Consider the following 11,793-nt stretch of genomic DNA (forward strand, 5'->3'; position numbering starts at 1 on the left):
CTGTATCCCTCCCTCTTTCTATCTCTCCCATCCAGCCCTTTCTCCTCTCTTTCTGCCTCCAAAGCCCCTCCCCTTTGCCTCGTTTTTGTCTGGCTGCTCTCCACGGTTGCCATAGCAACAGAGGAGCTAAGCAGCTTTCGTCAGCAATGCAGAGCCAGGGGCCATCATCAACCCACCCTGAACGCAGCGCTCTCTTCTTTCTCTGTCTGATGACTTTGTTTACATAAACAGCGGCAAGAAATACCCCTCAATGATCTGTCTTTGTGTGAACATATCATTCACATTTACGTAATGTACCTTTAAATGCAGCTTATAATGACCTTATTAAAGAACAGATTTGATTTTGTTATAAATAAACTGCAAATCAGTTCAACGGTTTGTTACATTGATCTCAGCAGCTCATTAAAAAAAGTCTATGCAAAATGTTTTTTTGTTTTTTCGTTGTTGTAAAATGCAGTAACTTGATAAAACACGACAAAGTTTAGGAGAGAAGTAGGATATACTTTATACGGCTGTGTGCATTATTTTATCTCTTGACTTTACAGCATACTACTCTAAAGCATATTTCTACTCCTTTGAGAGAACTTCAATAAAAGCAAAATGAACAAATCCCACAAAGTCTAAATTTGGATAATGCCACCATGAAATCAATTTAAAGTGATCAAGGGATTGAACTTTTGAACAATCCAACAAGAGATAACAGTCCTGAAGACAACTGAGACATTCAGAATGGTTATATGAATATAAAGAAATGAATGGATGACATTACAGAGGAAAGAGGAGGAGCACAGAGGAGGAACATTGTTAAATAAGGAGTATGGTAATGGGAATATCATCACTTATACTGGCTTTAACTCTGTGTTGGAGTCGTTACTTATTATCACACTTTTTAAGATCATTAATGTGTTAAAACATGATCACCTGAAAATTTACTATGAATTTTGTCAGATCTTTTTCAGGAAAAGCATTATATCAAAATGTTTTCACAAACGTCATTGAATACAATCACTTCACTGATACTTTGCTCACTCTCCCGCAGTTAAGAACAACCATAACTAATCTTTGTTAAAATAGAGAGATTCAATTTGTAGTTAAATTCCAAACCTTCTTTTTGTTGTTTATGAAGTTTTAAAATGCAAACTTTAATCAGGTTAAATTAGAAATAAAAAAAAGGCATCAAAACATTTCTAGTCAAAACATGTTACAGTGCAAAACCTGTGGGTGTCTTAAATTATACGGACAGTGTCTACATTTTTATTAACAAGTGTTGGGAGTTTAAGAGAAGCAACTAAATGCTCTTTATGACGACACAATGAGCTTTAAAGGTGGGACAAGTATGACCTCTTCTGTTAGCTGAAGAAACAACATGCAGCACAGTTTGTAGACGGCAGTAAAAAGGAAAAAACAAGTCTTAAAATAAAGCTGCTGTCTCATCTGCATGTATTCCCTGTCCTAAATAAGTCTAAGTAAGTGGGTCAGCCTTCTTTGAAAAATGTTAGCTGTTCTCCTGGGCTGTGTCAAGGCACAGGAGGAGGTTTTGGGGTGCAGTTACATTGGAAAGGAGCTGTAGCTGCAGTGTTTGTTTTCACAGAGCATCCATGATTGTAGAGGCTGATTGACATGAGGGTTACACTCAAATAGAATTTAAATGTGCAGTGTGACAATAACCAAGCCAAACATGTGACAGGATTAAATCCTCTTTATTAAAAGTATAAATGTTTAAGTGCCTAAAACATGGACCCTGTAATGAATACATTAAAACAAACCCAAGTGAATACTGTATCAGTACATAATGCCCACTTTAATACAAAACAAATGCATCAGATGTCATTAGACTCACTTAGAATCTGCCTCTCACACATATTACCACACACAGACACACACAGTAGAAATAAATAGATGTAATTATTTACTGTTCTCACTCTAATGTAAAATGCTGTATTTAAACAAATATCCATCAATCTGTACATTTAGGTCTAAAGGACCAGATTGTTATTTTTAACTAGCAAGGCATGCTGGTACTGGCATCCCATCATGACAGATGTAATATGCTGTTTCAAAAATGTGTATTCTTCCTTTTTACCAAAGGGTTTATTCCTCTCCTTGGGATCCTAGTTTGAGGCTTTGAACACAAAAACACATCACTGCAAAGTCTCTGTTAATTTCTCGATGTTATGAGACAAGTGAAGCTTAAGGGCCTGTGTCCACTAACAGTGGAGGGGGGGAACCAATGTAGCAAAAATGGCCACAGAGTCACTACAGTAAAATGCCTGTCAGTTAAAGCTGGGGTTGGTAGACAGATTTAATTAAACTTTTTGTTACACTGGTTAAAATGATATTATGTCCCGATGGCAATCAATACATACTGTGTTCTTAAAAAAGAGCGAAAAAAAGCTGCTATCTACAGCCGGAGTAAACCTGGGAAAACACCAACCAATCTCCACCTTTAGGGTCCAATTTATGAAACCAATCAAATCCTGTCCTGTCGTTTTGCCCGCCTCCTGCGCTTACATTTCCCCGGCGTGCACTCCCTGTCCTCTGCCTCTGCTTCCCCTGACTCTATTTACTGCCCCTCTCGCTTGACCTCGGGCCGGTTCCCTCTGACCCGATGAGGGGCTTTGCTCAGGACTGTAGTCCGGATCAGAGTCTAAAAAGCTCTCACCACAGGGACTCTGACAGGCAAAAGAATTCATGACATTTAGTGAGTCCTACAGAAAATGTAGGACTATATGAAGTTCACTTATGATGTTCCCTTGGAAGATCATGTGTTTGTTAGTGAGTTTTAAGGTGAAAAAGGTTAGTCATATTTATATCTCCAGACAGGGAGACTGTACAAGCATGAGTGGTATCAATGTTCTTACTTTCTCTCTGTAAGAAACACAACAAGCAGACTGTACGTCGTACAATGTCACACTGTTTCTTCAAAGACTCTCCAACATCACAAGAGAGAGAATAAATTCCTCTCTGGACTTTATCTCCAATCCATTTTGAAAGTTGTATTTATTTATTCATTTGCTCAAGTTTTAAACTATTAAACCCTGAGTGTCATGCATTCACTTCAAGACAATGTAAGCATATCATATTTAATTTGCTCTATGCAAAAATAAAGATCAAATATGTCAGAAATTAAACATCTCTGTTCCACAATAAATGCTGCTCGAGATGACCCTGACACCCAGTAAAATTTAATGGGGATATTTTGGGGGCAAATTTGGTGTACCAACCCTCTAACTTCTGTGACCTGATATAAATACATTGTAGTGAGAGCTTAGTGGGAGGTAAAAATTCAAAAAGGAGGGTTGAAAGTAAACCAAGTGGAGATGTTTTCCCTTCCAACTCTAGTGTGAATGAGGTAAGATGTTTAAAAAATTTAAAATTATGACTTCAGCTATTTGGTGATCTTTCAGCTACAATGAGCTGATACATCTTTAAAGAGCAGTGAGGACTTCAGCTCTTTCACAGCCTGTGTTTTTTTAGACATCATGCTCCACCAGATCAGCCCGCAGGGCAACTTGAGCGTTTACATCGTTGTCCTTCATCTCAGGAGGAAGTTGGTCATACGTACGACGGTAGAAAAATCGACAGACTAAGGTGATGATGAACATCTCCATGATCATCATCTGCTGACTCAGCACTGCAGGATAGAGAGAGAAAAATAAAGTCATGGTTTCAGATGGATTGTTTTATCTCATATTTTCAAAATATGATGCAGAAGTATTAAGAAAAGTTTCTTACATGAGCCACGAGCCTGCGAGGAGAAAGGAGGAGCACAGGCTATGGTTCCATCCAAAGCGAGGATGTTAATGATTGATGTCTGCAGCTGACTCAATACAAGTACTAACTGGGGAGAAAAACAATGAAGTTATGTGCTGTATTTACAGTAATGTAATACACTTTCGTGTGTTTAAGGTTAACTGAGCACTGCATCTTTAAATATCTGTATTTCAAACAGGAGTCTGATGTTCTGTCATCAGCTGTATTTCTCTGAACACAGACAGTATTGTTTATCCTGAAATCTGCAGTCTAGTCTCTTGCACCTATAAATAGAATAAAAGTTGAACTTAGTGAAAGGGGTTTTCTCTCCCGGGCTTTCACTTCCTTTTCAGTTTAATTCAGCTCTCTCAGAAAAATGCACTTTGAATTTTACTTGTAATTAAAAAGAGAATCACTTCTATCATTTTGAGCAAACTTTGATACAGATGAGTTGGAGAGACTCATATGATCCTCCCAGGATTATTTATTATCATTGTCTAAAAACATTTAACTTTATTTATTAGATAAAAATTGCGATTGAAAAACACACAGCAAAGCTCATGTTTTTTTTTACATTTTTTAAATTGATATCAGTATAAATCGATACAGAGTATAAAACAATCTAAACATAAATTAACTACTTAAAGGTTTTTTTTTGCATGGGGTACCTTTGGCAGAGCGGTTTAAGCATGCACCCTATATACAAAGGCTAAAGTCCTTGTCCCAGCGGTCGCTTGTTTGACTCCCAGCCTCCACCATTTGTTGCACGTCTTCCCCCACTCTCTACCCCCCACAATTGATGTTTTGCCTCTCATTAGAGAAGTTTTTTAGTTCTTTAGTTCAGAGCTGAAGAGACCTGTGTAAGAACTTCAACCTATTCCGGTTGACTTTTGGATTAAACTCCAAAGTATTAACAAGTTTAGATAAATCTGTTTCTATTGATTTTAGCGCCCCCTGTGGCCAAAGTGGTGCCTTTTATATCTTTGCTGATTTTCTCCTGCTTGTGTGTAAGTAGTTTTTGTTTTTTTTAATGACATACTGCCTCCTTTGACAGATGAATGTAACTGTTCCTGTGAAAAAGTACAGACTTTTTCATCTGCATGTTGTCTTACACCTACCCCCTTGCAGTGATTACAAGCATCAACATTTACAACATAAGAAATTGCCAATCTTTTAGTTGTTATTATGGTTTGTTTTTGGAGGTCATAAAGAGTCATCACTGTTAATTTCACTCTGTTTCATAACCAGATAAAAAAAAGTCCTCAAAGGAGCTTTATATCTAAATATCTTGATTTAGAGCTGGCTGAGCTTTGTAGAATTCATTCAGTATCAGCTTTGTTGACTTACTTGGTACATGGCATACTTGGGTACAATATTGAGGCTGCGTAAAAAGATGTTGGAGTTCATGAAGGTGATAGCAACAGGCCAGAGGGAGATGATGGTGAGAACGCCGATGAATGGATTAATCCAAATGGCTGTACTGTTGATCTCTAGCTGAGAAGCAAGCAAAGATTTTCAATTTGGTGTTAAGGCGATTTCATATTTAGTATACGTAGGTATGAAAAGAAGTATTTCAGACACTTACATCAGAGAGATCAAAGTTGCCATTAGTCCACAAGACTACAGAGAGGACTGAGAGCACTGTCTTTAAGATGGCATACTGAAGAGCGCCCAACTTCAGCCAGAACAGCAGTCGCCTAGAAGAGCAAGATAGGAGCACATTAGGAAGGTACACATTAAAAACAAGATGATCATTTAACCCTCCTGTTATGTTCAGGGTCAGATTGAGCCTTTTAAAAATTCAAAAATCATAATAAAATTGTTAAAAGTGTTTTTTTGGTATGAAACTTCTTCTACTTGCCTTAATTAGCGTAATCAACATATAAAATAAAAATGGTTCCTTTCACATAATGGCAACCCCCCCTGCATGTTTATATTGCATAGATACTGTTCGTGGGTCAAATTGACCCGGCAGTCAAAGTGGAGGCTAAAACGAACCAGAATACTAATTGTTTCTTTGCAACTGTGTGACATATTTCACCCCAATCATGTGCACACACACACACACACACACGCACACACACACACACACACACACACACACACACACACACACACACACACACACACACACACACACACACACACAAACACACACGCACACACTCAAACCCTCTCCCTATCTCTTGACCTGAGTTTGGTTCTGGTTCTGTTTGCTTGAGTTTGGTTCTACTTCTGTTTGCTTTAGTTTGGTTCTGGTCCTGGTTCTGGTTCTGTTTGCTTGATTTTGGTTCTGGTTCTGGTTCTAGTTCTGTTTGCTTGAGTTTGGTTCTGGTTCTGGTTCTAGTTGTGGTTCTGGTTCTGTTTGCTTGACTATGGTTCTGGTTCTGGTTCTGTTTGCTTGAGTTTGTTTCTGGTTCTGGTCCTGGTTCTGTTTGCTTGAGTTTGGTTCTGGTTCTGGTTCTGGTTCTGTTTGCTTGAGTTTGGTTCTGGTTCTGGTTCTGGTTCTGGTCCTGGTCCTGGTTCTGTTCGCTTGAGTTTGGTTCTGGTTCTGGTTCTGGTACTGGTTCTGTTTGCTTGAGTTTGGTTCTGGTTCTGTTTGCTTGAGTTTGGTTCTGGTTCTGATCCTGGTTCTGTTCGCTTGAGTTTGGTTCTGGTTCTGGTTCTGTTTGCTTGAGTTTGGTTCTGGTTCTGGTTCTAGTTCTGTTTGCTTGATTTTGGTTCTGTTTGCTTGAGTTTTTCGTTCTGGTTCTGTTCTGTGGATATGTTACCCTAACCCTAACCCTAACCCCAACCCTAACCCTAATCATAACCCTAACCCAAACCCTAACACTAACCCTAATCATGACCCTAACCCTAACCCCAACCCTAATCCTAATCATAACCCTAACCCTAATCATAACCCTAACCCTAACCCTAACCCTAACCCCAACCCTAACCCTAATCATAACCCTAACCCTAATCCCAACCCTAATCCTAATCATAACCCTAACCCTAACCCTAACCCTAATCATAACCCTAACCCTAACCCTAATCATAACCCCTAACCCCAACCCTAACCCTAATCATAACCCTAACCCTAATCCTAATCAAACCCTAACCCTAACCCTAATCATAACCCTAACCCTAACCCTAATCATAACCCTAACCCTAACCCTAATCATAACCCTAACCCTAATCCCAACCCTAATCCTAATCATAACCCTAACCCTAATCATAACCCTAACCCTAACCCTAATCATAACCCTAACCCTAACCCTAATCCCAACCCTAATCCTAATCATAACCCTAACCTAAACCCTAACCCTAATCATAACCCTAATCATAACCCTAACCCTAACCCTAACCCTAATCATAACCCTAACCCTAACCCTAACCCTAATCATAACCCTAACCCTAACCCTAACCCTAATCATAACCCTAATCATAACCCTAACCCTAACCCTAATCATAACCCTAACCCTAACCCCAAACCTAACCCTAACCCTAATCATAACCCTAACCCTAACCCTAATCATAACCCTAACCCTCACCCTAACCCTAATCATAACCCTAACCCTAACCCTAACCCTAATCATAACCCTAACCCTAACCCTAACCCTAACCCTAACCCTAACCCTAATCCTTACCCTCACCCTAACAAACATAACAGGAGGGTTAATCACTTAGGAGCAGGATTCAATTATTTAAAAAATCTGCATGTATCACATCTATTATTTGGTATAAATACCGTGTCATAGGCACTCGGGGTAAACAAACACAACAGCAGCAGCAGGGTCCCGTGCTGATCTTCACTGTTTTACCAGAAAACCGCTCCAGAAACTTATGAGTTCCCCCCAACTCCTCGATCAGCAGAACCAACACCTTGTACACCACCACTGCAAAATAACTACACACAGAAAGAGAATTCATTATGTTTATGTTATATTACACTATATGTTATTTAATATCTGGGTTTTTTCAGCAGAAGTGACAAAAAATGATTTTATTAAGTATTTTTTATTTAGCTCCAAACGTCCTGCTCGCCACACATGAGCTAATCAGAGCTAAATATTCAAATGGATTTTGACCCTGTTAAATGTGCTGCTCTGTCTGTGCCTGGCAGCAAAAACTGGCGCGTAAACCAGAAAGCACATAAAACTTATCACTGCTCACAGCCAAATCCTATAAAAGCCTAACAGAGCACTCTATGTTCCTACTTTATGGAGATGTTCAAGGCCACAAAACTACATTACATAGTCTTCTTTTAAGAAAGTTACATTCATGAAGGCCTCTTTACAGTAGCTGCTTTGTGGTTTAGTAGCCAACTGTGTTGATTTTAAAAACATTGTATGGAGAGATAAATGATAAAGAAGATAGAGACAGATAGAGACAGATTCTTATGATAACCTTGACATTGAGATCACAGAGGTTGGTAGTTAAATGCGAAGTAAGACAGCTACTGGTCAAAGATTTTAGACAATAAACAGGAAACAAATGCAAAGTGGTGTTTTGTGTTAGTCAAGTAAGGAAGGAAGAAGGTACGCAAGATTAACAAGATTGTGTTGTTTGTATTTATGAATAGATCCAATGTGGCTTTGTCTGCTTTGATAAAGTTAGTTCATTTTGATAAATGACGGGGTGATTCAAGTGAGAGAAATCATACCAGTTAGACGTCATGTCTGTGATCATGACTGCCTTCGGGATCCACATCCCAAAACAAGCCATGGTAGCAATGCACTGTTTGATAGAAATACAAGAATACATGATATTATAATAACACCAGTAATTTCAAATAAATTTCAATCAATCAATCAAGCTTTATCTATATAGAACCTTTCATACAAATCAAATGCAACCCAAAGGGCTTTACAGCGATTGAAAAACAAGAAAGAAGCGGAAATAAAACAATGGCAAGACACAGTATTAGGGGAAAATAATAATAATAATAATAATAATAATAATAATAATAATAATAATAATAATAATAATAATAAAATAAAATAGAGACTAATGCACACCAACAATAAAATATGTATAATCAAAATAAGTCAAATAATAATAATTTAAATAAAGCATGATTGTTCTCATTTATTCTTTTACACCATTGGCTTGGGCTCATTTAAGTTTTTTTCACTCACACCCACATACACACATACAACATTTTGCACATGCATTTGAATCTGTCGAAGAATTAGCACGATATTATCATTTTTAAACAGGCGTGAATACTCACTGGTGCTGCACCATTCACCCACATAATGGTGGCCTTCTTGGGGTAGGGCAGGTGTTTATAAATGAAGACACACTGCTCCAGATACAGCACCAGAGACACACAGGACATCAGGCTGAGCATGGAGTAAAGGCAAAATCCAAACGCATCCATCTCTGTGATGAAACAGTCAAAGCAGAGAGGGATGGACAGGCGTGGGTTATTTTATGGTCAGGTTTACATGTATGAAGTTTGACATGCTTAATGTGAAAACAGCACATAAGGATTTTATTTTGGTGAGAAATACGTTACAAGGGGCAGCTGTCTAAAGGTTGATTCTAATATTGATTTATCGTCTTAGTGGGGTGCCATGGGGCTTTATGCTCGATCCATTACAGTTTAAGTATTTACATTAAGAACATACATTTTCCTAATCAAGACAAAACTACCATAAACACATGGATTTGACCCAAGCCTGAGCCCATAAACATAACAAATCAATATATTACTGCCATTATCACTTTAAATGACACCCACACTACTGTTGATGAGCCCAAAAGTAGTACTCATGAACCTTGTTTTGCAATATATTAAACGTTTGATGTACAAATAAGAAATTAGACAAAGGTTCAGCAGAAAAAATAGCATCCCTAATCTCTTTTAATGTTGAGTCAACTTGAGTCATATCTATATTGTAATCAACATCAACAACTTCCCTGTTTCTGTGTCACACCTATGGACTTATTTATTGTAAAGACAAATAGCTACTTCATGTTGCTGGTTAAAACAACCTTTCTGTTAGAGCTCTTAAACTACATCACATCTTTTTCTCATTTAACCCTCCTGTTATGTTCGTTTCTCTGGAATTTGACTTTTTTTTTTTTTTTTTATCAAATTTTTACCTCTATTACTGACCACTTAAATCAAGATTTAGTCCATTGGTGTTCTCTAATTCTCACAGATTATGGTTCAATGAGGATAACTCACTCGTTTTTCATTAAAATTAATGTTAAAACGTTTTTTTAATGTACATTGGAAAGCCCTAATTATACATACAATAGTTTACATGACATTGATTTTTGTTTATTTTATATATTTATATTTCTTTTATGAAGTGATGTTGATAAATTAACACAACGCCTCTTCTGTCATGCTGCCCAGATTTTTATGCTGTGTGTGTTTTTATCACTTCATTAATTATTGTGTAGTTGTGTTGTTGTCTCTGAATCTTACATTATTCCATGTTTCCCAAAAAGAGTATCAAAATCTTGGTGGGGCTGACTGAGTACATATAAAGTACATTAAACATTAATGGTACATTCAAGACACTCAACAAACTGCTTGAGTTGATTTGTTATTGTCATTAGTTCAGTGCGGTTAAGAAGTAAACATTATCAGCAGGCAGGATGTGGGTCACTTACGCTTTATCACATCAATAGCCAGCGGGGGCTCTTGTAAACAAGCAGGATCGATGGTGCTGTTTAGCTCTTCCTCCATGGTGTCCAGATGGTCCTCTTCAGAAATACTAGAATAAAAGTCAAACTTTTTCTTTCAGCATGTACCAAGATCTCCTTTAAGAATCTGTCTTTCCTTCACATTGCAGTGTCAGCCGTAGACTCCAGGTTGTAAGTTGAAGAGCAGGTGTACTTTACTCTCACGGTGACTTTTACGGAGTGAGAGTTGGATGAGGGGCTCACAGCTTACAAAGTTACAAAGAACCACTGCGTAAGTAACTGTCACTCATTCATTCACAGAATCACAGTCATTAAAGAAACACAAAGGTCAGGGTTGAAGTTAAAATGTGAGACCTGCGGAGTAAGTCATGACAGGTGAACTTTGACAGGGTGTGTAGTTTCCTTCTCAGTGAATATAAAAGGTATGAGAGATAAAGAAAACTGCTTCAAGGTCAGGCTGTGAGTAATATGAATATTTTATAACCTAGCTTATTCATCTTAATGCAGCTATTCAGTGGCTTTTCATGTTGTGCCCCCAATTATCTTTGCTAAATATGTTAAATTCAAGTAAAACATTTTAGTAAGTGTTGTCGATATATTTACCTTGAGCAGTAAAGACCTTAAAAGTCAATGTATTTCTTATTTATTCATTTACTTATTTATTTATATTTTATCTTATTTATTTATATTTTATCTTATGTATTTATTTATATTTTATCTTATTTATTTATTTATTTGTATTTCATTTGATTTATTTCTGTTCAGTGAAAGTCATTCATGTTAAACTGAAGATTTTAGAATTAAGTTTTCCTTCAAAGGATGAGAAAATTCTCCCACTTCTGAAGATTAAACAGTCATCCTCATCGTTGCATAAAAACTGAACACAGTGCTGTTTATCTGACCTCATGAAAAGAGAACTTTATAGAGATACCCATTTATCACAGGACGTTGATTCGAAACACGTTTCATGATGATATCATTTATTGATTTCCACCATGTTTTATTCAGCCACTTTGACTGCCTTCAATAGATGCAAGGATTTATACTAAATGCAATTTGGTAAGCTGGGTGTGTCAGATGGTCTTGCTAGCACCAAAACTAGAAGCAGTAAAGTAACATATATAATAAATGTAAAAATGTTTAAAATGTACAATATATACATTATGCATTCTGTAAATGAAAATCCTTTATAATCATCCATAAAAAAGCTCTTAAAAGGGTTACAGAGTTCCTGCTGCTAAAGCTGAAGTGTTGAGACTTTATCTGATGCATTGTTATGGACATGTGAACGACATCCAGTTCATTCACCTCTCCCCTGTTAGCCGGTCAGTCCTGTTCCCCGCCCACCCTGTTCAGTTAAACGCTTGTCTGAACGTGTCGGTTTTAATGATCTCA

General features: G+C 37.4%; 1 protein-coding gene across 1 annotated transcript; it reads right to left on the bottom strand.

The window, feature by feature from the left end:
- Positions 1 to 2,600: 2,600 nt before the first annotated feature.
- On the bottom strand, positions 2,601 to 10,441 carry LOC117813154 (organic solute transporter subunit alpha-like). Its single transcript, XM_034684273.1, has 8 exons — positions 10,366 to 10,441; positions 8,969 to 9,120; positions 8,399 to 8,472; positions 7,484 to 7,642; positions 5,339 to 5,450; positions 5,101 to 5,247; positions 3,736 to 3,841; positions 2,601 to 3,634 (listed from the first exon to the last, which is right to left on the bottom strand). The coding sequence occupies exons 1-8, from the start codon at positions 10,439 to 10,441 to the stop codon at positions 3,474 to 3,476; spliced, it is 987 nt and encodes a 328-aa protein (XP_034540164.1). The 3' UTR covers positions 2,601 to 3,473.
- Between the last annotated feature and the right edge of the window lie 1,352 nt (positions 10,442 to 11,793).

The sequence above is a fragment of the Notolabrus celidotus genome, chromosome 5 (assembly GCF_009762535.1).
Source record: "Notolabrus celidotus isolate fNotCel1 chromosome 5, fNotCel1.pri, whole genome shotgun sequence".
In the NCBI taxonomy this organism is placed as follows: Eukaryota; Metazoa; Chordata; class Actinopteri; order Labriformes; family Labridae; genus Notolabrus; species Notolabrus celidotus.

Bases quoted from the DNA above. Each gene is read 5' to 3' on its own strand.
- LOC117813154 (XM_034684273.1), bottom strand. From the start codon at position 10,441: ATGGAGGAAGAGCTAAACAGCACCATCGATCCTGCTTGTTTACAAGAG. The intron at 5,451-7,483 runs GTATTTATACCA...TTGCTCTTCTAG, and splicing joins CCCCGAGTGCCTATGACACG to GCGACTGCTGTTCTGGCTGA. The intron at 3,635-3,735 runs GTAAGAAACTTT...TCTATCCTGCAG, and splicing joins CTCGCAGGCTCGTGGCTCAT to TGCTGAGTCAGCAGATGATG.